The 25,918-nt window shown below is 44.3% G+C and overlaps 1 protein-coding gene and 1 long non-coding RNA gene across 9 annotated transcripts in view; one reads left to right on the plus strand and one right to left on the minus strand.

Annotated features, from left to right (window-relative positions):
* INO80 (INO80 complex ATPase subunit) overlaps positions 1–25,193 on the plus strand; it is a 136,658-nt gene extending 111,465 nt beyond the window's left edge. For 4 of the 7 annotated variants that reach the window (XM_064570661.1, XM_064570659.1, XM_064570660.1 and 1 more), the window contains 9 exons: positions 6,881–6,953; positions 9,864–9,974; positions 14,299–14,457; positions 15,084–15,186; positions 16,857–16,945; positions 19,268–19,423; positions 19,729–19,888; positions 20,586–20,801; positions 22,562–25,192. In XM_064570661.1, coding sequence (XP_064426731.1) covers positions 6,881–6,953; positions 9,864–9,974; positions 14,299–14,457; positions 15,084–15,186; positions 16,857–16,945; positions 19,268–19,423; positions 19,729–19,888; positions 20,586–20,801; positions 22,562–22,779 — 1,285 coding nt within the window. In that variant the 3' untranslated portion in view covers positions 22,780–25,192. Of the gene's footprint in view, positions 1–6,880; positions 6,954–9,863; positions 9,975–14,298; positions 14,458–15,083; positions 15,187–16,856; positions 16,946–19,267; positions 19,424–19,728; positions 19,889–20,585; positions 20,802–22,561 lie in introns of those variants that run through there. The other 3 variants (XM_064570664.1, XM_045900325.3, XM_064570665.1) reach the window with 3 other exon arrangements.
* LOC135361584 (uncharacterized) lies at positions 19,397–22,043 on the minus strand. Of its 2 annotated transcripts, none has more exons than XR_010405049.1 (3): positions 21,699–22,043; positions 19,663–20,000; positions 19,397–19,523 (listed from the first exon to the last, which is right to left on the minus strand). It is a non-coding gene; the product is annotated as an uncharacterized LOC135361584 (long non-coding RNA). The 2 variants fall into 2 exon arrangements; XR_010405048.1 differs by having other exon boundaries at positions 19,663–20,051.
* Positions 25,194–25,918: the final 725 nt, after the last annotated feature.

Here is a 25,918-nt window from a genome sequence, read left to right on the forward strand (position 1 = left end):
TCTCTCTGTCAAATAAATAAATAAAAAATCTTTAAAAAAAAAAAATGCCTTCTTACCAAATCAGCACCCTTCTTTTTGGGCAATAAAAGAAATGATTTCTGTGTATGAACTAAGATCCTCCTTTATATGGATAATATTTATGTAGAAAGAAATCCACAAGGCTGTATTTCTAAATGTTAACAGTGGCGATCTCTGGATATTGACTTATAGTTGATTTTTAGTTTGTTTTCCTTACCTCTTTTGTAAAAGTTGGAAGAAAAATACCTTCCTCTTTCCTGCTTTCCCTCCAGCATGGTAGTAATACAGTATAGGATGACAGATTGCAGTGGTGCACAGTCTTCAGCCGGCAGCTCTCAGTTACAGTACTCCTCCCACCTGATAATGAGCCTATGAAATTTCAAATACCGCCTGCTGGCTGCTCATGGCTTACAGAGCCATAATTATCCTAAGTGCAGGTTCTCCTTGTAATAAGCAGAGTCTGGTTACTGCTCCTTGCAAGGAGAAAGCCAAGCTCCACCAGCTAGTAACAGGGCTGCTGAACTCCACCCTTAAATTTTCTTCCTTAGACCTGGTAACTAAGAATAGAGTAGATCTTAATGTGCTGTAAATCACAACAGTTCTGGATTTTTGGACTTTGTGTACTTTGTTAATATTTTTTGATTCTTGGGAAGAAAATTAAGCACATAGTCATTTGTATTTAGGTTATAATTTTTCATTTTGTTCATTTCAGTTTTAAAGCATGATTTGCTTCAGATATAAAACAGTTTAGCCTAAAACAAATTCATGGTTCCACATAGAATGCCCTCTGATCATTTTTGCTATTGCATGATGCTTTATAATGAAGCACAAGTAAGGAGATAAACTCTGTTTTGGTTTACAGTCTTACACTCACTTAGCCAGTAACTCCTAAGTTGAAACTGTATGTCTGAATTCAAGTGGTTGTTTGACCAACAATGGAGGGGGAAGGTCTGCTTTGAACCTATTTCACTTTGTTACCTAGGAGCAACTATGTGGATGGCCTAACCTAGCAGAAGCTATTGGCAGATTCTTAAATTGATTATTTGAGACATATATAGCATAATACAGTTGACCCTCAAACAACATGGTTTTGAACTACGCAGGTCCACTTATACATGGGTTTTTTCCAATAAATATTAAACAGTACTATAAATGTATTTTCTCTTCTTTATGCTTTTTTTTTTTAAAGATTTTATTTATTTATTTGAGAGAGAGAATGAGATAGAGAGAGAGCATGAGAGGGGGAGGGTCAGAGGGAGAAGCAGACCCCCTGCCGAGCAGGGAGCCCGATGCGGGACTCGATCCCGGGACTCCAGGATCATGACCTGAGCGGAAGGCAGTCGCTTAACCAACTGAGCCACCCAGGCGCCCCTTCTTTATGCTTTTCTTAATAACTTTTCTCTGGTTTACTTTATTGTAAGATTATAATATAAAATACATATAACATACCAAGTATGTATTAATCAACTGCTTGTATTATTGGTAAGGCTTCTAGTCAGCAGTAGGCTATTAGTAGTTAAGTTTTTGGAGAGTCAAAAATTATATCCAGATTTTCGACTGTGCCAGGAGGTTGGCTCCCTTTTACCCTCCTAACTCCATCATATTGTTATCCCACACCCAAAAAATTTTTTTTACCAGCTGACCTTAGTCTTTTCTTGATTCTGAAATCAAATGAAACATATTTTACTTTTTCCTTGCCTACTCCAACCTAAGAGCTTCAACTCTTAGGTATATCCCTCTGGTCTTTAATATGTATGTGGTTGTATGTACATGTTGATACCATATTGTAGATACGATTATGTGTCCTTATTTCTTCCACTTAACATTATATATTAAACATCTTTGCATATCATTTAAAAAGTCTTTGTAATCATTTTTAATGACTAATATTCCATTACACTGGATATTTATACCATATTTCTATTGTTAAAATGTTGAGTGAATATCTTTGTTTACAAAGCTTCATCAGCATTTTAGTTTTCTTTTTCTTTTTCTTTTTTTTTTAAGATTTTATTTACTTGTCAGAGAGAGAGAGAGAATACAAGCAGGGGGAGCGTTGGGCAGAGGGAGAAGCACGCTCCCCACAGAATAAGGAGCCCAATGTGGGGCTTGATCCCAGGACGCCAGGATCATGATGTGAGCTGAAGGCAGACGCTTAACCAACTGAGCCACCCAGGCGTCCCAGCATTTTAGTATTCTTAATAGAGATTCAAACAAGGAAAATTACTGAGTGAAGGGATATGAATATTTAAGACTTTGCAAATTGTCACATTGCTCTGTAGAAAGTTCTGCCAACTTAGCATCCAACGAGCTGTAGTATGTTGATTTGTAATGATTCAGTCTTCTGAATCATAGAGGTACAGCTCTTCTAGCTGACCCAGCGGACATGAGATTCCAGGCTCAGTATATTTTACAGTGGTCTTTTAGTGGAAAGGACTACTAGATATATCCAACTCATTATTTCTGAAATCTTTAACTTGTGGAACAGTTGTTTGGGTAATATATCGCACAGTTGTTTTTGAAAAGCTTAGTTCTAAAAGAACGGTATATTCACCATTAAATTATACTAGATCTGCTTAGTAAATACTTGTTTTACACAGCTTTCTTGGGAAACCTTACTTAAGCTTCCAGACCCTATAACTGAGTTACTTAGGGAGCAGTGTTTTTTATTGAGATCCAACATTTGAGTAACCATCATTTTAACACCTGTGTCTAATATTAGGCAAAATGAAAAAAACAGACTAATGTCTCCTTCCCTGCCTACATGGTGAGGTAGTTAGTTGACTAGAGTTGGAATTATGAGTAGGACATAATCACTTCTTCTCATATATAGAGTCTGAACTGTGCCTATGTTGATAAGCTTATCCAGCAGACCCCTCCAAATGGGAAGAAGTTCTCAGCTTACAAATTTGAGTGGCTGATGTAGCCCAATATAAAGAAAAAGACAGGTGTTTTTGAAAACAAAAAAGCATGCCTTGCCAAATATTTTCGTTATTACTAATGAAAAGACATCAAAAGAAAAAAATGTAGTTTCAACTGGAGAGCCCTGTGGCTCAAAGGTCAGCCAGAGTAAACAAGAACTCCTATAAAAAGCCATTTACATTCCCTTCATACAAGATTTATTTATGAGGGATCCTTCCAGGAAAGAGTCCGGCTGAGACTAAAGACTGTTTGGCCAGGATGTCCTGACTGGGCAACATTCAGAACATGTGATCAGTGCATGATCCTAGAAGCCATTCACAAGGTCTTTGCTCTGGAGTGCCTCAGCCTTTGCTTCCCTTCCTCCTACCCATGACATTTTACCATATGGATCACCCACACACACACATCATCTGATCCCTCAGGGTGTGACCCTTTAGAAAACATGAGAGAAAGTGAGTGTAGTGTTGATTTTTTCTTTCTTGGTGAGAGTGTTGTAGAGTTCCAGCCTCTTCTTTCATTCTGGCTCTCTTTCAGTCATTGAGCAAGTCTTCACTGCAGTCGGTTAGGCTACATGCCAGGACTATTTGGGTATTTTGGTGCAAAGTGGCCTCAGTGGGTCATTAAACAAGAATAAGAGACCTAAGCACATCTTTGCTCCATGATTTCATAGGCTCATTCCCAGACCGCCCAGAAGTCTGCTTGCTGAGGCCTGCTCCAGTGGAAACCCTGAGTTGAAATTCTTTTTCAGCCCCCTAGAGGGCACCCAAACCATCATGTTGTCTTCAGGGATTCTGTTTTCTTCCCTTTAGTCAGAGCCCCCAAAACAGTAATTCACATTATCAATACTAGATTTATTAAGTTGAAAGGAATTTCTCAGCAGTTTTATTTAGATGTTTTTGTTTATTAAATGATCCAGCAGTGTATTCTGGGATGGACAGTAATTTATTTTAACAACCCAAGGTTTCCATAATCCTTATTTTTTCATTTCAATATGATAAAATTATCAAACCTTGCTGCTTACCATCTACCTTATCATTAAAAGGCATCTTCTCAATACATAGTTAATATCCCAAAAAAAAGTGTCTTCTATTGTTATATATTTCTAAGTTTTGCTACTGATTTATTTATTTATTTTAAGATTTTATTTATTTATTTGACAGAGAGAGACACAGCGAGAGAGGGAACACAGCAGGGGGAGTGGGAGAGAGAGAAGCAAGCTTCCCACGGAGCAGGGAGCCCGACGCAGAGCTCCATCCCAGGACCCTGGGACCATGACCTGAGCCGAAGGCAGATGCTTAATGACTGAGCCACCCAGACGCCCCGCTACTGATTTATTTTTACCTAGATTCCCTTCACTGCTTTTTCTATATGTGGTCCCTGTTTATAAGTAATTACCATATCTGGGGACTTACCTCTGGCTGTCCAGACTATGGAAATGACCCATTTTTCTGCCTCTACACCCCCTTTTCTTTTTGAAGATTTTATTTATTTGACAGAGAGAGAGAGCGCACAAGCAGGTGGAGCAGCAGGCAGAGGGAGAGGGAGAAGCAGGCTCCTCGGTGAGCAAGGAGCCTGACTGAGGGCTCGATCCCAGGACCCTGGGATCATGACCTAAGCTAAAGGCAGACACTTAACTAACTGAGCCACCCAGGCACCCCTACCCTTCTTTTTTTTAAATAGGTTCCACACCCAGTGTGGAGCCCAACATGGGGCTTGAACTCAAGACCCTGACATCAAGACCTGAGCTGAGATCAACAGTCAGATGCTTAACCAACTGAGCCACCCAGGCACCCCTGCCTCTACCCTTCCTTGTATTGCAGTTCCCAACTGCTTTCTACCTCCCTCCCTGTCTCCTCTCCCTTCCCCCGCCCCACCCCTTGCTCAGGCTATGGACTTCTTTAGGAATTACCATGAGTCCTAGCCTTTGGGTGGTTCCGTCCCCTCTCACACAGGTATTGGAGAGAAGCCTCTGACCACTGCTTCTGTTTCCACCAAAGCAGCAGAGAGAAGTATGGGGAGGAGCAGTGAGGGTCAGAGGGTCAGAGAAGGAAGAATTCTTCTGTAGAGATTAGTTACTACAGCCCTGGAAAGCTCAGTCAGTTTTTATTTGCAGCCTCACTGTGGTTAGATACCCTCCTCTGGGCTGTAAGGTATCAAGCTTCCATTCACATCATCTCATATCTATAGGAAAATGTGTTTGCAAACTAGCATGTACCTTTTAACTTTTTGGTTTGCCTTATATGTATTAACTATAAATGAGGACATTTTATAAATTAAATAAATAAAATTATGAAATATTAAATTTGATAATATTCAAGGATAAACTAGTAGAACTTCAGTGGGTATATAGACCTTTTGGAAACTGGCCTTGTAACAGGCCTGCAGACATACTTTGTTATCATTCCTGCCTCTGGGAACCTTGTGTTTAACTAAATGCAAATAATAGACAGATTTCTCTAGGACCAACACAGCTTAGTGATTAACCAGGAGGCTAACTTCACTGATACTCATGTTTACTGTTGATATGTCATCACTTAGTCACTTCAGCTGTATTCAGAGCATCCTCATTTTATAGTCCAGGAAACAGACCTTCAGTCAAATGACTTTACCAGGGAAGAACAGCATCAAGGGATGAGTAAAATTCATTTTACATTGGAATTTAGTACCTCTTAGTACCTCTATGCCATATCTGAAACTTGAGTCATATGCTCTTCCGACTGAGTCAGCCAGGTACCCCTGTATTACAATATTTTCTAATCTGTTCTAATCGTTTCTTTATTTCTTTAATGTAGTCCAATCTACCAAACTGATTTCATGACCAGTAATAAGGTGTGACCTGCAATTTTAATCATGAGAAAAGAGATTAGCAGCTTGATTTAAAGGACTGTAAAGTTTGCGCACCGGTATAATGCAGTTCCTTTCTCTCTGAAATGTTCTGGAAAATAACCTCTGCCTTCAGCTCAGGTCATGATCCCGCGTCCTGGGATCGAGCCCCACATGCGGATCCCTGCTTGGCGGGAAGCCTGCTTCTCCCTCTCCCACTCCCCGTGCTTGTGTTCCCTCTCTCTCACTGTCTCTCTCTCTGTCAAATAAATAAAATTTTTTTTAAAAATGTGCAAGAATTGGGATCAAACTGAGCCCTTAATTGTATGTGTGTACATAGATAAATCTTATAGTCCAAGCCTGCTCACTGTGACCTGGCATGGGCCTGTTCCTAGAAGGTATTCAGTAAATATTTGTTGTCTGAATGAGTGACAGTGGTACCGGTTTATTTATAATTCTGGGTTTCTTTAAAAGGACGAAGGACGTCAAGGGAAACTGAGACAACTATATCTAATCACGGGGGCTATGTTGCCATACATTAAAAAGTACTTTAATTCCAGCCTGTCTTCATAGATTGATCCTAAGTTCACCTTAATACATAGAAGTCATGACCTGGACCTTAGTCCTGACCTCAGGGTCATTTTTCTGGGACTGACTATTCTTCTAAAAATGAGTGCTTTGGGAAAGTATAATCATTAGTTCCCAAATTATTCGTAGTCATGATTCCTGGGGGAAGTGCCAAGGGATACTGATTTTATTCCCTCTGTATGAACCTAGGAATGGCTTGACTTGTTTGAACTATGACACTATATAACTGTTTCCATGATAACATATTTTTCTGTTATGTTTGCTACATGTTTATAATTATATTGCCTATCAGTCTATCAGTATTAGTAGGCTGCAGAAGTATATCTGCATATTAGGAGATGACAACCATGATTCTATTTTAACATCAGAGCACCTTGGTACAATGTGTCAAGAAATGTGGATCAGGCCTGGATAACCCTTTCTAGTCCTGGACACTATTCTGTTTTCAGAGATCTCTGTTTTTGCCACATGCATGCTGTCTTTCTCTTTTAGTATTCCCTCTTAACATATCTTCTTCCCTTTTCTACAGGAATGACATCTTTGTATTCCTGCTAAGTACACGAGCTGGAGGACTGGGTATCAATCTCACTGCTGCAGATACAGTAAGTAATGAGCGCCACAACATATACCAGATATGCAGGTTTTCTAGTATAAATATGTTGTTCAGTTGGTATTATCCTTTGCTTTGGGTCACACTTTTTATTTCTTTCCCTCATTATGTTATAAGACAGTAGTTGCATTTGGCTGAAACTAGTACATTTTAGCTCTCCATCTGGACTTTTCTGTCCATTCTCTGTGAATAAGTTTCTTACACATTGATTCAACAAATATTTAGTGAATGCCAACTATGTGTCTGATACTGTTCTAAACACTTCAAGTACCTCAGTGAATAAACAGATTTAAATAATCTGGCTGGATTAACAGGTTTTTTTTTAGGAGCTATAACTGAACAAAATCAGAAATGATTGTTTTATTGCTCTTATGCAGTTATGCTCTTATTCCACCATGGGAAAAACTCATACTTTTTTATCCCAAACTTCAAAAGGTGATTGGAGAGCAACAAAATTGGTAATTTAAAAAAATTAAGACATTGTATCAAAATTATTTATCCTTTCATACCTAGTCTCCCTGGAAGAATACTTCAGTTGACTGAAATGGAAAAGAGCATTCCTTTTTGAATCTCAGAATTATTCCCAGTGTTCAAATATATTTAATAACAAATTCAGTAACCTTGAGACGTAAAAATGCATAAGTGGGAAATTGTTTTGTAGCAAGTATGATTCTAAAAATGTCATTTTATGTGGCTGTTGTGGTGCTTCTCTGTGAAATACAGAGCATGAAAATTCCCAGAAATGGGAGGAGGATGCAAACCCCGGAGATTCATGGAGAAATGAGGTAGAAGGGAGAAGAGGCTTGAATAGACTCACAAGCTGCAGAGCTAGAACTAGAGCCCATGTTTCCTAGTCTCCACCCCTAGGCTGTGTCCACTCTCTCTCCTTATTAACTACTGTACTATAGAGCTGCCTGACCTCAAGAAAGAAAAGCAGACGGGCGCCTGGGTGGCTCAGTTGGTTAAGCCACTGCCTTCGGCTCAGGTCATGATCCTGGAGTCCCTGGATCGAGTTCCGCATCAGGCTCCCCGCTCAGCAGGGAGTCTGCTTCTCCCTCTGACCCTCCCCCTTCTCATGCTCTCTCTCTCTCTCATTCTCTCTCTCAAATAAATAAATAAAATCTTTAAAAAAAAAAAAGAAAGAAAGAAAAGCAGATTCTGTAACATCATTAAGTAGAATATCAGCACAGGACTCAGCTGTACCTTCCTTGGCATATAAAACTCATCAGCCAGTTAACCAGGTTTGGACAAGGCTCCAGGGCCTGACGACTGCTGGAAGCCTGGCTGGGTAGATGCTAGATCTAACATGCATCATCAGCTTCGGTTGTCTTAAGGGAAGGCTGTCATTGGTGGTAGGTGTGTTCTTGTGGGTTCTCCGAGGTGGTGGCTCACTTGGTGTCACATCAGATAGCAGAAATTTGGCTTTCTCTTTACTCCTTGGTTCCAGCTGTATTTTTTAAGCATTCCATATAGTCATACTCTCAGTGTGAGTATAGGAGAAACCACTTTCTCCTAGTGAATCTTTTGGACTCCAGTCTCAGCCCCCAGCCCCATATTTATTCTCTTGGTTTATTTATAACCTTCTTTATTAACCATGCCACTCCCTTTGCCTAAAACTCTCAGGGAATCTCCATCATCTTACAGGACAAAGGATGAGCTCCTTTACATGGCATACAAGGCCCTTCATTTTGTGACCTTTATCCTTTCCAGTCTAACTGCCAGACTTACTTTCCCCTTCCCAAAATTTATGTTCCAGAAATAATGATTCACTTTTTGTGCCTGAACATACCATATTGTATTACACTGCTGCACGAACTCTTTGCTCAGCGTCTGTCTCTTCCACCTGGTAAACTTCTTTTTATTCTTCAAGACCCCATTCATGATCCGGGGTGGTGGTTTTATATGCGCTGGTGTAGCTTCTCTGATAAGGTGACACTTGAGCCAGGATCTGAAGAAAGTGAGGAAGCAAGCCAAGCATATATCTGGCAGAAAGAAGAGCATTCCAGGCAGAAGAGATAAGTGCAAAGCCCTGCGGCGAGAACATTCTTGGCGTGATTAGGCCATAGCGAGCAGCCCTTTGTAGGTGGAACAGAAAGGATGATGAGGAGAGGTTGTCAGATAAGTGTTGTGAAGCAGATCGTGGAAGCCTTCATGGGCTGTAAGACTTTTGAGATGGGAGGCCCCTGGAAGAATTTGAACAGAGTGGTAACTTGATTTGGCTTGGGTTTTAAATGTGTCCCTCTGGCTTTTGGGGAGTAGGGTGGGAAGATCTACAAGGAGAAAGGTAGAAGCAGGAGGTTCAGTTAGGAGTTAGACACAAGGTGATGGTGACTTGGACAGGGTTGAAGCAGTTGAGATGGGGAGAAATAATAGGAATTTCCATGTATTTTGGAGACACAGGCAGTAGAGTTTGCTGCTACACTGGATGTGGGATGTTTGGGAGGTGTCAAAGAAAACTCCAGGGTGTTTGACCTAGGCAACTGGAATGATGGGGACATCAATTAGCAATTAAGGGGAAGATGCTGGGAGGAACGGGTTTGAGAGGAGAAATCGAGAGTTTGATTTGGGGTGTGTTCAGTTCAAGATTCTTAGCAAACACTAAGGGGCACGGTCACCCAGGCAGCAGGGTCTGGAGTTCAGTAGAAAGCATAAGTTCATGTGATTAAAATGCATCTCAGCCTGCCTAGCTCAGGTTTGGTCTATGGTTTCTTAAGGAACAGTTCTTGGGGCGCCTGGCTGGCTCAGTCAGTTAAACTTGATTTTGGCGCAGGTTGTGATCTCAGGGTCTGCTCAGTGGTGGGGGGTGGGGTGTGCTTGTCTCCCTCTCCCTCTGCCCCTCCCCCAGCTCACACACGCTCTCTTTCTCAAATAAATAAATAAATCCTTTTTTTTTTTTTTTAAGGGAATAGTTCTCCTAGTCATTTATTTGCATAGTCAAGAAAAAGAAGAAGCAGATTTGAGCGAGGAGATCCTGCTTTATGCTTCCAGTATTCACATAATTTGCCGTGTGGAGGTTAGGAGGTCTGCCAACCACAAAGAACCAAAGTAGGCCAAACCCATGGCTAGAGGAGTGGAAGTAGGAATCCCCGGGGCGCCTGGGTGGCTCAGTAGGTTAAGCGTCTGCCTTCGGCTCAGGTCATGATCCCAGGGTCCTGGGATCAGGCCCCATGTCAGGCTCCCTGCTCTGCAGGAAGCCTGCTTCTCCCTCTCCCCCTCTCCCTGCTTGTGTTCACTCTCTCACTGTGTCTCTCTCTGTCAAATTAAAAAAAAAAAAAAAAAGAAGAAGGAATTCCCTTTTCATCCTAGGGACTAGAGAGAAAAGGCTCTGAATATTCTGAGTTTCCAATTCCAAAGTAATTTACATTTAATTTTGAGGGGAAGGCTTGGGGACTTACTTGTAAATTAGAACCTCCTGGAGTACTTCTCAGTAAAATGTTCCCAAGATTGAAATGAATTTCTAGGTTATGCTTTATGTGAAGTCAAAGAGTGTGTGTGTGTGTGTGTGTGTGTGTGTGTGAGAAATGAATTTCTAGGTTATGCTTTATGTGAAGTCAAACAGTATGTGTGTGTGTGTGTGTTCAGAGAAACAATAGGCTTAACTGCTTGCCTGGCATTCTTCCTTTGTCCTGAGATTTATTTAGCTTTGGAAGATTCCCCAGAACCATTTATGGACAAGGAAGAAGTTAGTCAGCCTAAAATGTCAGGAAAAACTTAATGTCGATAAACATGTATTTTGTAAACAGTGGGACTCTGGCCCACTCTGTTAGTAAAAACATGATTTTAGCATGTGATTAATGGCCGCTTACTGTTTTGTTCTTTGTATATTTTTCCTAAAGTAGGGAACTCTTTGCATTTGTCTGTCTTTAGGTGAACGGTTGTTATAAACTGCACTGTTTGTTTTGTTCCTGTGTCAGACCTGTTTTAAATGCTCACATGTAGAGAGAGACGGAGGAGCCTTTTTCTCTTGGTGGCAATGTGAGAATTCCTATATGTCCTATGAGACAACATGGGACAGACAGCTTTCAGCCCTCCCAAGGTACTGAGCTCCCACCCATTCTCTTGGGTGAGAGTTTCACCCTCCAAGTGTTGGTCCAATTTTCCAGTTGTTCGTCTCAAAATTTTCCTGTCTTCTATTTCACTCCCTCATCCCCTGAAACTCCATCTCAGTGACCTGTGAAACCAGTGCCTCCACCCCTTCTCAGCTCTCACCTCCCTCCTCCCCTCATGCCTGTCTAGCTTGGTGTGTACAACTTCATGAAGGTGCTATTAATATGTTTCCCCTTAGTCATTGCTGGGCCATGCTTTGTGGCCATCCATTTGATTTGCTTTCATCTTTACTGGCTAAATTAGTTGTTCTTATCCTTTAATTGTTACTTGTTTTTCTCTAGGATGTCTCACCGAGCTCCATAAACCTGATTACCAAATCTAGGTGTCATCTCTTTCCCACTGTGGTGGGCTTTGTCTCCCCCGGCACCCCTCCTCACCGCCCCCAGTTCAAGTCCTGATTGATTCAGTGTTCATTTCATTGTCAGGTTAGATAATAACCATCTATCTGGCTTGGTTTTTAGTTCTCCCATTCTTGTGTTAACTCACTAGCTTATATATACTTCATACTCTTTTTCCTGGTAAGTATTTTTCTTAATAGAATCTTATTTTATTCTAGTCCTCCCAAATTTCTCACCTCTTTTAACCCATTTAAATGATAATTAGCCACTAAATGTGGGAGTTGTTTTGAAGTTAAATTGCCAGCCTGTCTCCTTAACTTTAATTTTTTTACCTTTTATGAGCTCAAAAAACCTAAGTTGAATCAGGTCTGGTTGCCACTGAGACTTCAGGAAAAAATGTAAATGTTAAGGAAGCACCTATGAAATGATTCATAACGTAGAACTTCCCACTATGAATTCCTGCTGCACTTGCCTCAGGCTCAGGTAACTAGCTAAAGGTACTGTCTTTTGGATGAGACATCGGCTGTCATTATCCAGTAATAGTCATTTTAGGTGTGTTGGGCAAGTAGTGTTTCTCCCCAGTCCAATCAGAGGCCTCCTTTTCATTAACTCTGTCTTCCTATCCTTGTTCTCTCTGAAAGTTTAAAGTAGATTTTCTAGAATTTTGCATATCCTATTGAATCTCCAAAATATCCCGTCATCAGGTTTGCTCTGCTCCTCTACAAATGGCAAGTATTGTGTACTTCAGAATCCTAGGTCTGTGGACACTGTGGATTAGCAGTAAGTTTTCGTAATGATTTTCTTTTCTTTGGCGGGCAGTTAGTAATTTTCTCCCCAAGGATTCTGACTGATGCAAAAAATTGCGGGATTATACCTCGCATAAAAGCAAGACAAAAGAAGCAGCATCAGAAAGAGCCAGTGGGGGTTTTACTGTTGTAGGCAAGAGTGTTGCAAATGCCGATGTCTTTTGTCCATCTTCACTCAGAGTCTGAATTCTGCAGAGAATGGCAGAACTGTGTCCAATTTTAAATGAGAGAATAAATAAATTACTTCAGAGTGAATCACTGAGTTTACATTTTTAGGCTTGGTCTAGTGTTGATCAATTCCTTTACAGATTCTAGTATTAATTGACTAGTATTTGTGGAATTCTACTTTGCACAGATGGATGCTGTCTGTCCTACAATATAACCAGATAGGGAGATTTTTAAAATAATACACATGAAATAATTGGACACCCATAGAAGACAGTGATTAAGTGAGAACTGGACCAGGATAGGCAGTGCTTGCAAGGTATTGTTAATAGTGCAGGTTGTGGAGGGAGACTGTTAGGACCATGAACTCAGGCCAGTCTCTTCCCGATTGATAAGATGAAGAAAACACGCAAGGTTTTTGTGAAAATTTAGTGAGATATGTATGCACACTAGTGCCAGGTACATTGTAAGTGCTGAACAGATTTTCACCATTATTATTTCTAGTAGGAATCCATGAGGAATAGGGAAAAGGGACATTGTTATAGGCAGGAGAAATCAGGGAGGCCTTCTCGAAAGTGGGAAGCTTGAATCAAACCTTAAAAGACCAATAGAGAAGAATTGAGGGACTACAGGTCAGAAAAAGAGCTTGAGCAAAAAGTGATGCAAACAATCATGAGTGAGGAGCACTGAAGAGACCTCTCTAACAAAAAGGAAGGGGCGTGTTTATTTTAGAAAAGAATAGAAATGAAGTTGGCTCAGTATAGCAAGGCCTGATTATTGAGGGGAGTTTGGACTTGGTGTGTTACCGCATAACTGACAGGGAAATAGAGTGGCCTACAGTGGTAACCAAAGTAGACTAAAGAAGAGAGTGACCAAGCTCTAGAAAGCCTGCTGGTCTGACAGTGGCAGCGAGCCAGGTGTAGGTGATGAGATCCCGGTCCAGGATAGGGACAGTAGGACTATAAAAAGGAGAGGTTCATTTCTGAAGAAGCAGTGGCTGGATTTGGTGACTTGCTTGAATATAGATGACGCATGAGGACCATTTGGAACTGCTTTCTTTCAGGACATCCCCTATATTCAATAGTAGCCTCAGGACTGAGGACCCAGGTCTGTTGGCCGTAGGATGACTTGTGGGTGGAGGAGAGGAGAGGACATTTCTGTTGTTGTTTGTTTGTTGTTTAGCAAACTAAAAGTAGCTTCCAGGGAACCCTTAAATGTTTCTTTGCCGAATTCAAGGGATAGGAAATATGAGCCGGAGAATGCCAGGAAAGCTATGCCTATCCCTTACCGTGGTAGGCTTAGTGTTAAAGAGAAGGCTTTCAGGGATGCCTGGCGGGCTCAGTTGAAAGAGCATGCAACTCCTGATCTTGGGGTCGTGAGTTCAAGCTCCACGTTGAGGGTAGAGATTGCTTAAATAAATACATGAAAACTTAAAAAAAAAGAGAGAGAGAAGGCTTTCATATCCCCCACCTCATAGGCCTACCACGTACTTAGGCTCTATGATCTTGGATAAATTCTATAATTCCTATGTGTCTCAGTTTCCTCATCTATAAAATGGAGGTCTTAATAGTACCTAAATCATGGTGATTATGGGATTTAAGTGAGTTAATACACATAAAGCAACTAGAACAGTGACTGGCAGATAGTGAGCACTAAGTATTAATTAACTATTAATGTTATTGTTGTTCCCTCTTTTTAAATGAAAATCCTGAAAAAAAAAAGCTAGAGTATGTCTGTTTTGCCCAAGACAAGTGAAGGAATGGCTTGGTTTTATGAGTGGATGTCTGCTCATCTTAATATCCTGGGAGAAAATCTGGCATCAAACTACTGCAAATGACAAGTGGCTGGATTGCTCTCAGAGTTCCTGGCCTTGCCGTAAGAGTGCCTCAGTCTTCGCTGTATTCTCGTCCTGCCCGTGCAGGTGATTTTTTATGACAGCGACTGGAACCCCACTGTGGACCAGCAGGCCATGGACAGAGCCCACCGCTTGGGGCAGACAAAGCAGGTTACTGTGTACCGACTCATCTGTAAAGGCACCATTGAGGAACGCATTCTGCAGCGAGCCAAGGAGAAGAGTGAGGTAAGCAGCAGGCAGAGCAAGTACTGTAGTGGTGGAGGAGCTGTAAAGTACAACCACATTTACTGGGCTGAGACCCTTGCCTTCTGTGGGTCAGGGAGCGGCGCAAAGTTCTTCTGAATAGAAAATAAAGTCAAGCCCTGTACCACCCTGGCTGTTCATTCCTCACTTCTTTTCGGTCTGAATGGTCTCTACAGGCTGGGTTGGGCTGTTGTTCATGGCGGGGAGACACCGGTCATGGCCCTCCTGTTTCACATGCTTTACCATGCAGGGGAATAAGGAATGACATCTGAGCTCTCATCCTAGTACTCTCGATTTGACAGCCTCTTAAGTTGTATACCAAATTTGCTAGTTTCCAAAGAAATGATTATTTGGGGGTCTGAGGGTTTTTTATCTTGATTTCTGTATTATTGGATCTTCTAGCTATCAATTAGCAGTCCCAAGCAAGAGAAGTTCTCATTGTTCTTTCTGTTGGATAAATAATCTGAATGAGCCAGTGAGATGAATGAGAAGAAATAGGGAATCCAAGTGCCAGAAGAGCAGATTGAGAAAGATGTTGCCTTGTTTCTGGATATTAGCCATAAGGGAATGGGTACCTGGTGGTGATGTTTTGATCTGCTTTGGTATAGATTCAGCGGATGGTGATTTCTGGTGGGAACTTCAAACCAGATACCTTAAAACCCAAAGAGGTGGTTAGTCTTCTTCTAGATGATGAAGAGCTGGAAAAGAAATGTATGTACTCTAAACCTCTTACTAAAGCCCTCTCCTCCCTATAAAAGATGTTTCTCTGGCCTCACCCATCCGAAAATGGTAGGGCCTCTTGGCTGTGTGCCAAGGGTAAGCAAAGCCAAAGATTGTATTTGGGTAGAAGCATTTTTTATGTTAATAACTTATATTAAAACCCAAATAATAATGTGTTATGGAGGGGTGCCTGTGGCTCATTCATTAAGCGTCTGTCTTCGGCTCAGGTCATGATCCCAGGGTCCTGGGATCGAGCCTCGCACTGGGCTCCCTGCTCGGCGGGAAGCCTGCTTCTCCCTCTCCCTCTCCCCCTGCTTGTGTTCCCTCTCTCGCTGTGTCTCTCTCTCTCAAATAAATAAATAAAATCTTAAAAAAAAAAAAAAAAGAATGTGTTATTGAGTAGAAGGCAAAATTCACATGTATTTTAAAAGTACTATGACTTTGAATAAATTTGCATCAGGGAGGCTGTATCCCTAGACTCCTCAGCAGTAATGAATTTACTCTGTTCTGCCCAAAGAAATGTTTTTATGGAGAAGTTGGAAAAACACACTGCTGTAGCATTCTCCCATGTACTGCTGGCTTTTGAGAATAGTTGGTTTCAGAATTACCTTGTGAGCCCATGAGGATGTCAGCATCACATCAGAAAGTATGATGAAGCTCCTTTTTTTTGAAGATTTTATTTATTTGACAGAGAAAGACACAGCGAGAGAGGGAACACAAGCGGGGGGGGAGTGGGAAAGGGAGAAGCAGGCTCCCTGCGGAGCAGGGAGCCCGATGCGGGGCTCGATGCAGGGCTCGATCCCAGGACCCTGGGATCATGACCTGAGCCGAAGGCAGACGCTTAACGATTGAGCTACCCAGGCGCCCCTGATGAAGCTCCTTTCTTACAGTGCTCACCTTGCCACCGCCTTCGAAAACCCTTTCAGGACTCTACAATCATACTTGATCTCTGCAATGCAGAGATATTAAAAGGCTGAAAAGAAAAGGAGAAAGGGTGCCTGGGCGGCTCAGTTCAACTCAGGTCATGATCCCAGGGTCCTAGATCAAGCCCCACATCGGGCTCCCTGCTCAGCGGAGAGCCTGCTTCTCCCTCTCCCTCTGCTGCTTCCCCCTGCTTGTGCTTGCTCTCTCCCTCTCTCTCTCTCTGTGTCATGTAATAAATAAAATCTTTTAAAATTAAAAAATAAAGAAAAGTAAAGGAGAAAGAATAAAGGCAAGGAACGGCCCATGACAGTTAAACTGAATGATGGCTTGACCCCCAAAACTGTTAAAAATCCAAGAACTCTGTTCCCTCTCCACATTAAAAAACTAGTTAATCTGCCCTAGACAGACGTCCTACCCTAGAACATAAATATCAGAGGGTGTGGCCATCTTAATTTCAGAGAATGAGAATTATGATTACCACAGATACTTCATCAGATCTTCAGATCTTTTTAATTTTCGGGCACCTGGGTGGCTCAGTCATTAAGTGTCTGCCTTCGACTCAGGTCATGGTCCCAGGGTCCTGGGATCGAGCCCCGCATTGGGCTCCCTGCTCCGCAGGTAGCCTGCTTCTCCCTCTTCCACTCCCCCTGCTTGTGTTCCCGCTTTCGCTGTATCTCTTTCTGTCAAATGAATAAATAAAATCTTTAAAAAAAAAAAAATCTTTTTAATTTTCTTAGTGAGACTGCGGCAAGAAGAGAAACGGCAGCAGGAGGAAACCAACCGAGTCAAAGAGCGCAAGCGCAAGCGGGAAAAGTATGCAGAGAAGGTATATCAAGCTTTGGGTGGCCGGCAGGGACCAGCAGGGGACAGGGTGGCACTAACAAAAAAAGCTTTGGGTAGATGGCTTATCATCTTGGTTACTGGTTGGTATCCAGCTCCAGCTGTATGTGGTAACAGTTCTGTGCTGAATGACATTTGATCAGGAGAAATGCAGCCTTGGTAGACCAGTAGTCCCCACACAGACTTACCTTGTCTGGTCACATGTAATTATGGAAATCATTTGTCGGGGCTGTTGCAAAGCATAAGGCTAAATGCGGATAAGATGGATCTTACTTACGTTATCAGATTGCGTAGAATCTTAGGGCCTAAGAGGTCATTATATCCATCCTACCTTAATTCTGCTAGTGTTCCATTCAGTGTCATCTGTTGTTGGAAAAAGAAATCACTGACCAATCTGTTTATCTCTTTTTCTCTAATTTATGTCAAAGATTTGAGCTGTTTTTTGTCTCCCTTCTGACATTTCCCTCCTGACCCCACTTGGCCAGCTGCGAAGTGGAATGTAATTCCCCTTATATTTCTCCCTGTCTTGCTCTTTCTACCAGAGTCTTATTTCAGTGATCCTTATTCTGGTCTTTATTGACAAGTAAATTGAAGTGAGGCCTTCAGGATTTATTCTTGTTTCAGGAGTCGGCCCATTGGTTCTGACCGGGTTCCCAGACTTAACACCTAAAGATTGTTGGTTCAGAACCACTTTACTACCTTTCAGAAAGTACTTCCTAATTTTTTCTGGTGCGTTTGGCTTACCTTTGGGTTTTGCTGCCCTTCCCATCTTTATCAGCCCTCGTTGGGCCCTTGTTCTTGAACAAGATAGCTACTGTGAGCTTCAAGCATGATAGCTATGGGTCCTCAAGCCCAACAGTTATCCATGCTTCATTTCCCTGGACTGTTTGGTTTGTCTGAAGCACATGGTCTGACCACATGTTGATACTGATTCTGTCGTAAGTGGAGGTTGACTTCTTCCCCTTATCCAAGCTTGTATTGGGCCTCATGTCCCTTGTCCCTTTGGCCATATGACCTTGATGGTCAGCAGCCTAGGAACTTGTCTGTATTATTTGATCATCTTCCAGTAGATATACCAGCTCTTCTTTTGTAAAATCCATACCCTCATTTGTACCTTCTGCTAAGCAGAACTATCTCTAACCCAAAGGATGCCCTGGTATTCACTGTATCAAAGTTGAAAAATCCAGGAACTGTGACTCCATCCTCAAATCTCTAACCCATTACTTAACTACTATTTAGAATTAAAATAGCTTTAATATTCAGAAACATCAAAGAAGAAAAGGTGGTGGGGGTTTTTTGTTTTTTGTTTGGTTGGTTTTTATTTTAGCCCAAGTTCAGTAAATTTATTTTGCAAAACAGTTGATATCCTGAGCATTACTGAGCCAACAAGACATCAAAATAAAAAGCTGTCTAAAGTTAAAGGCACAGTACATTAACAAACAAATGACCCTCAGCCACAAAATTACAAATGCAGTTTGGGATGGGGGTTGGCGGGAGGGGAAATAATCCAAACTACAGCAATGAAGTCTTTGAACCACAAAAGGTGGTTTTCTAATACAAGATATTGGAGGGTTTGCTGAGTTTGCATCAGAAGCCATCCCTGCTCTGAGTAAAGAAGTTTCAGATAAACATCCAGTGGTAGTATAAACTACACAAAGACATTAACCCTGATATAGGGGTGGATACAAATGCAGTTAGATACAGTGAGTGGATGTGATTCCCAGAATTTTCCAAGCATATTCTGCGATTTCAGGTCCCTGATCTGTGACAGAGCCCTACTAAACTTGGTTCTAGACCTGCTTAATGTAGCTCAATCCATAAGCATTTACATGTAAACTGAGAAAATAATGACAAAAGCAACCCATTATTTCTTGGGTATGATAAGAACCTTTGTTCTCCTTACGCATATTTAAAAAGAAGGCAGAGTGAAAACAGATGTGCAGAAAATACACTAAAGGCACTGGGCCTCCCTCTTGTAGGACTGAATCAGTTCCACCCCTACGAGTGCTGCAGCTCGGACATGCCCCTCATGGGTCAGGCTTCGTGCAGCCCTGATTCGTTGTGACTCGCCTGCCTCGCAGCTCTGTATTACTGGGGTAGAATATACATAAACTCTTCTTAAGCTATGCCTTTCCTCCTTCCTTAGGAGTTTTTTCCTTCCTTAAAAGTATGCTAATGGAAAAAAAAAAAAAAACCTGTAAGTTTACAGAGAGTCAGATTTCTGTCATCACTTTCTTTTCCAACCCCACTTTTCTTTTAGTGCCTATCTTCATGCTTTTTCCAAATTTCTTGATTTGTGTGTTCCCAGAAGAAAAAGGAAGATGAATTGGATGGTAAAAGGAGAAAGGAGGGTGTGAACCTAGTGATCCCATTTGTTCCCTCGGCTGATAACTCCAACCTCTCTGCTGACGGGGATGACTCCTTCATTAGCGTGGACTCGGCCATGCCCAGCCCTTTCAGTGAGGTGAGGCTCCTTTTAGATGCCTTCATCCCAGCGGTGGGGACTATGTCCTGACCTTGTAGCCTTTGCTTCTCCTGGAGTTCTTCTGCCTTGGGGAAGGGGGCTGCACATGGAATACATAAGAAGAAAAGGAAATGAGGACAGGCTGGCTTCTCTGGAGCCAAAGCAGGGAATTTTACCATCAGGAATGAAGCCAGGCAGGAGAGAGAAATAGTGATGAGGTCTGAGAAGCACGTCCTCACATGAGTATGAGGGCCATGGGCTGTGGGCGCCAAGAATGGTGGTGATCACGACCCTTCCTCCTCCAGATCTCCATCAGCAGTGAGCTGCACACCGGCTCCATCCCCCTGGACGAGAGCAGCAGTGATATGCTGGTCATCGTGGATGACCCAGCCTCCTCAGCCCCCCAGTCTCGGGCCACCAACTCTCCTGCTTCCATAACAGGCTCCGTTTCAGACACTGTGAACGGTGAGTGGTGCTGCGGTCTCATACAGCTTGGGCCTGGTCCAGTGCCTCAGGGGAAGCATGGGTTTCGTGCTGAAGTCCCAACTCCTCCCAAGATCACGGCATTTTCTACTGTCTGTAAACAAGTGGAGGAAAAAGAACTGATAGGCTTATTCTTTCAGGAGCCCTGTCAAGTGAAAGGGAGAAAGAACTTTATAAAGATTTCAAACTTCTTTGTTTTCTAGTCAGCCTTATCTTTCATATTCCACCTTTATTTTTGCTAGTTTTTAATTAAAGTTTGCTTCTCTGGGCCTTTCCTCACTTTGTTCTGTGGGGCCCATGGTGTGATTTCTTGAGGAGCTCTAGCTTTAAAACTTGGGAGTAAAAGTTGACTCTCCAAGGCAGGAGCACATTGAAGCGCGCAGGTGAATCACAGGCCTCACACCCCTGGGGTTCATTTAGTAATGAAACTCGTTTAAAGAAGAAATTCAGGAGTAGTGGAACCACTCTTTTAGAATGAGGAGCAGCTTAAGGAGTCAGGCTGTTTTAGCTGTTCAGAATTCTTACTCTGTGACTCCTTGGCCCAGCCATTAAATGGGGACGGAGCCCTCCCTGGGAGTCCTGAAACACGCCGAGAGACAGCCCTGCCTGTCCGGGGAAGAGTCTGTTAACATGTCAAGAGATTGACTCTTTCTCCCTCTTGGCCCATTTGTTCCCACAGGAATTTCCATTCAGGAAATGCCAGCCGCAGGACGTGGCCACTCCGCTCGAAGCCGAGGCCGCCCCAAAGGGTCAGGAAGCACAGCCAAAGGAGCCGGGAAAGGCCGGAGCCGGAAGTCCACCGCAGGCAGTGCTGCTGCAATGGCAGGAGCCAAAGCAGGGGCCGCGGCGGCCTCAGCAGCCGCCTATGCTGCATACGGGTACAATGTGTCTAAAGGTGCGGAGGCCCCTGGGGGCAGGGGCGAGCTGCAGGCTCCCTTCTGGTGAGGGACAGGTTGGAGGGCCTGTGGAGTGTTGTGCGGAGAGCAGGTAGGGCACCCCCCGGGGCCAGGAAACTCCCTCCAAGATGCGCATTTCAGGAATTCTGTTTCAGTAATCCAGGCTAGCGTAGTCAGCATTTGCCATCACCCGAGCTGTGTGCATGAGAGAATAATAAGACATGGCCCCCGCTCTGGAGTGTGTAATAGAAGTGAGAAGAGGGAGCCATCTGTGGAATATGTTTAACAGCAATACACGACAGCATGCGTGTACTGAGTGACAAAAATGGGGAGGCCTTAATTGTAGCTATAGCTCGGAAGAAGGGGGAAGCCATGGACCTGGAGACGAAGTTGCCAGGTTGTAACTCAGAAAGAAGGAGAAGGATGACAAAGGAAGGGGCATATCCGGGGTCACTGAGCAGGTCAGTCAGGCCAAGCTCAAGAGGAGCAGTAGGTGTCAGGAGTGGAGAGACATGGCAGGACCTAATGGACAAGAGCTTCTCAGGTGTGTGATGAGGGGCTCTGGAAAGTTGGTGAAAGGAGGTGGCTGTGGTGAGCAGGGCGTGTGGAGGAGGAGGAGAAGCATAGCCTGTAGGACAGCTGCGAGGGTGGGGAGGGGAGCGCCATTCACTGGCTCCGCACTCGTAGCATGGGCTTGGTGTGTAGCTGAAAATGTTGTTGTAGCGGGTGTTGCCCATTATTGGATAGAAGGTGCTGAGTAAGTGTCAGCCCCCTTCCCCTTCCTCCTACGGCAGGAATCTCGGCTCTCATTGGTTTGTTCATTCAATGAATATGAAGTATAATAGCTTAGTCCAGTTTTGTCAGCTCCTCACATCCTTGGAAAACAACAATCATACCAGCAGTCCAGGCTGCTGTGGCAGGGTCTCACCCCCAGATGGGTGGAGCCACAACACCCATCAGGCTTTCTCCTGGAGATCTGGTCTGAGAAGGGGCGGGAGGGGTGAAGGAGGCAGAGTGCCACAAGAAGAATCAACAATGCTTGGTGACTGGGAATGGGAAAACCAGGGAAAGGACTGATTCAGGGATCCCCCGCAGCTCCCTGATGGACGGGAAGAGACCGTTGTGTGTCCTCCAAGCACTTAATATGCTTTTTCAGGATAGTCAGACCACTCTGCAAGAAACAAATGAAGCATATTAGACAGTGTGTTACGAGGTTGTGAGTGGTTTTGGCTCATACAAGGAAGAAAGACTTGTCCCCCAGGGAGCCATCACTGAGGATGAGCAATTTGAACTGGGTCCTTGAAGCGGCAGAGTTTGGGGAATAGAGGACATCTTGTGAAGTGAAGGAGGCGTGATTAGGAGCAGCTGATCACAAGTGGTGTCCCAAGAAGGAAGAGGGAATACGTAAGAAAATACATTAGTGCCTAAGAAGTTACACACCATCCTGCAGCGTTGGCTTCCCCACATTGTGTGACGTGCTCTGCCCTTGAGCATCAAGGTGACATCTTACTCCTTGTGGATGAGGTGATGTGGAGAAGGCTGAGTAGGTGTTGTTTTTCCCTGAAAAACACCTCCCTCTTACAGAAAAGACAGTTGACAGGAGAGCAAGCAAAGGTGCTAAGAAGAGGTTGGCAAGGAGTGGGAGGGGTTCCCCACAACCTCACCTCCAGCCCAGACTCCAGCAAGCAAGGTGAGGCACCGGGGCAGCTCAGACAGGCCTGGTGCCTATATTCTTCTTGCCTCTTTCTCCATCCCACAGGAATCTCTGCCAGCAGTCCTCTGCAGACGTCTCTTGTTCGGCCTGCTGGCCTTGCTGACTTTGGACCTTCAAGCGCCTCTTCTCCCTTGAGTTCCCCTTTGAGCAAAGGAAATAATGTTCCTGGGACTCCCAAGAACCTCCACTTGACCAGCAGCCTAGCCCCAGACTCCCTGGTCCGGAAACAGGGCAAAGGCACCAACCCCTCTGGAGGACGGTAACCACCTGGACCTTCTGGCTTCCTTCAACCAAACCAGGGGCCAGAGTCCTGGCCCACATATGGTCTTTGGATGGCTTGCCCAGTGCAGCGTCTTACATCCCAGGTCAGAGGGCAGAGATGACCAGTTGCAGCAAGGGAAGGACAGGCAGGTGGTTGGTGTGAGCACTTTTCTCACCTGTGTCTCAAGAGGAGTGCTCTGGGGGGCCTATGAGGAAGAAGGCCCAAGGACAGAGATCGGCCTCACAGCATCTCTAGTGAACTTTACAGCCACATCTTAAACCTCGCACTGGGGAAGGGCCTGACATAGACCCCCTGTAGATGCTCAGGCACACAGTCTCCATCCCCATTCCACTTGGGCTCTGGTCATGTCCCTTGCAGAGGCTCTGCAAGTGCTGTGAAGAACCTTCCACAGTGGAGACCTCTCTTAGGGCTGTGATTTCCTGTCGGGCTAGGAAGGGAGGAAATCCTGTATCTGGCATCCTCGGTCTTTGGGCAGCTCCCCGGGTCTCCAGACTCCATTTGCCAGTGTCAGCACCGAAGAGAACAGTGAGTGCGAAAAGGTTAGTGAGTGGCTCATGAGGGTGACAGAGACTAGAGGAGGCATGCCCGGAGGCACTTGTTTTCCCAGCATTTCCTCCCCTGTCCTGCATGGTTCATGCCAGAGAACCTTCAGGTCCCACCAGCAACCGTAGCAGCAGCTTCCACCCCGGGACTCCCAGAAGCCAGTAAAGAAACCAGGAGCCATCTCAATCAGCAGGAGACATCCTCACTGCCCCTCTTGCAGACTCCCCTTGCCCTTCCTGAATGCACAGTCTCCCCACCCCTGCCCTTCAGCCCCCTGCTTGGCTGTATGCACTGTCTATATTGCACTGAGAAAGGAAGGGACAGCAGGAGTGAGGCGGAGAGGATGGAGAAAGGGCAAAGCTCAGTACCGACCCTCCTGGCCTCAGCCCCCCACCTGCCTCAGCTTGCGCCGCCCCGCCCCCCACAAGAGAGGCAAAGGGGTGGTGTTTGCATGGGAGGTGTTTCTGCCTGCCCCCAGCCTGATGTCCCTGGTGGAGCAGGTGCTTCCGGGCGGGCCAGCCTCTAATTTGCACACCTGAAAATCGCGGAATTGAGTTTAGACAGATTGATTTTTAAAACTTTTTTTTGGAGTAGGGGTGATAGGGGAATCATTTAATTTAAATCATTAAGATTCCCCTGCCCAAACCCAGACTCTTGTGTACAGATGCTATTTAGAGGGAATCAGAAAAATGCCAAGCCTTTTTTCTCTTTGAATGTGCTGTCTATTTTTATAACTGAACTTGTACATATGTATAAAGAGAGACACATCTTTCTTTTACTAACTGGAGAAAAAAATCTTAAATAAAATGGAGTGAGATAATTTTATGTAAATCAGGGTGTCTGTGGTCTTTGCAGCTGCCTCTCTTGGGGGCATAGTAGGGTTCTTGGAGGAATGTGGCAGGGTTAAAGGGAAACAGCCCCAACATCATTCCTGTGGTCGGAGAGGACAGGTTGTCATTGGGATGAGGAGTGCTCTGTGGGCATTTCCTCAGTGGTATTTTTAATCAGGCTTAGGAATTTGCCTGCAGCCATCAGAGAGGAGGTCTGACCAGTCCCTGGCATGCTCGAGGCCAGGGCCCTCAGGGTGTGAACTCATTATGACTCAGGACCTAGACTCTAAGACTCAGTTGTGGACGGCTTGGTCTGGTCCACCGTCAGAAAGCTCAAAAGTGGTCATCTGAATACTGACAGGTTCTTTCTCCAGAAACCACAAATGAGAGATGATCCTGGCAATGTGTAATGTGTCAGATCCGCAACTAATAGGTACAACTTTATGGTCCCAATTTCTAAAACTGTGGTGTGTGTACACAAATATGTGTATTGGCAGTTCCCGTACACTTGTCTGTGGGTCAGTTAAGGCAGCGGAAATACTAACTGTGAACGGAATTCAGTGTTCTCAAAGTTAGCCGTGCTTGTAAGAATCATGAACGAAAACAGTGAAATATGTTGCAATGATTCCAAAGACATCCATGCTTGGAAAACTTAGCTCTCCGGTCAGTTGGTAAAAGATCAAGTTCCCAGCCTAGACTGGCAGTTGGTGTTTCTCCCATGAGCAAAAACACTGATAGGCTCTTGCGTCACCTTCAGGCAGGGCCCGTGCCGTTCCCAAGTATGCTGCCTGTGTGGCCTCCCGAGCCTTGGCTCAGCCTGCGTACCCTTGATCGGAGTCGGCTGGCTCCTGAGGAGCAGCTGCTCACCCAGTCACAGGGTCACCCTTTCTTCATTTTGTCCGTCTCCAGTAGCACTATCATGCATGCTGGGTCTTGATTTCCCTGCTGCTGGCAGATTCGACCAAGGCCTCACACAGACCAGGTTACCAGAGTAACCACGCTCTCTTGTCATCACCACGGTGGCCTGTGGTCACAACAAGCCCACTAGGAAGGGTCCTTTCCAGTTCTCATTACTCAGCAAGGCCCCCAGTGGCATTGCTGCTGGAGCCTTGCCAAGGTTGGCAGTGGCCACCTCTCTGGAGACCTGACAACTGAGATTCTGTCACAGCTTTGTCCGGATGTGGGTAGGCTAATGCCCCTGCCTGAAAAGCATGTTGCGTTTTGGATCAGAGGCCTCTAGTCTTCTCGGTTCCCAAACATGCTACCATACTCCCTTTCACCCATTTTTAATCCAGTCCCTGAAGAAGCACAGCTAACATTTCATAACGAGAAATGTCACCGCCTTAATGTTCCTCCTCACCTGACCCTCCCCTCCCTGAGGATAGATGGATGGGACTTGAATCTTAAAAGTGAAGGCTTCAAGCTCATTAACCAGTGCCCAGGTTATGACTCATGCTCTGTCTGCCCACTTTCTGAAGACTAGTTCATCTCCCATGTGAGAGAGTCCACTTCTTAGGAATGCAGGGAAGCAGTCCCCTAACACAGAAAAAAGGCTGGAGAGGGCTCCTGCCTGCTAAAGGAAGTGTCCCTCAGGAAGCCTGGAAGCCCAGGCCTTAGAGTGCAGGTCTGGCCTGGATCACAGTGAGGCCTGTCCCTTTGGCCAGGGTCACCTTGCCGCATGAGTCAATTCTGGGGATCCTAGGTAAGTGAATTTTAAGATTGTGGGTCTGTACGAGCAGCCCTGGA

This window comes from Mirounga angustirostris, unplaced genomic scaffold (assembly GCF_029215605.1).
Source record: "Mirounga angustirostris isolate CCGP_5_RB_7025 unplaced genomic scaffold, mMirAng1.0.hap1 SCAF_9, whole genome shotgun sequence".
Taxonomy (NCBI): domain Eukaryota; kingdom Metazoa; phylum Chordata; class Mammalia; order Carnivora; family Phocidae; genus Mirounga; species Mirounga angustirostris.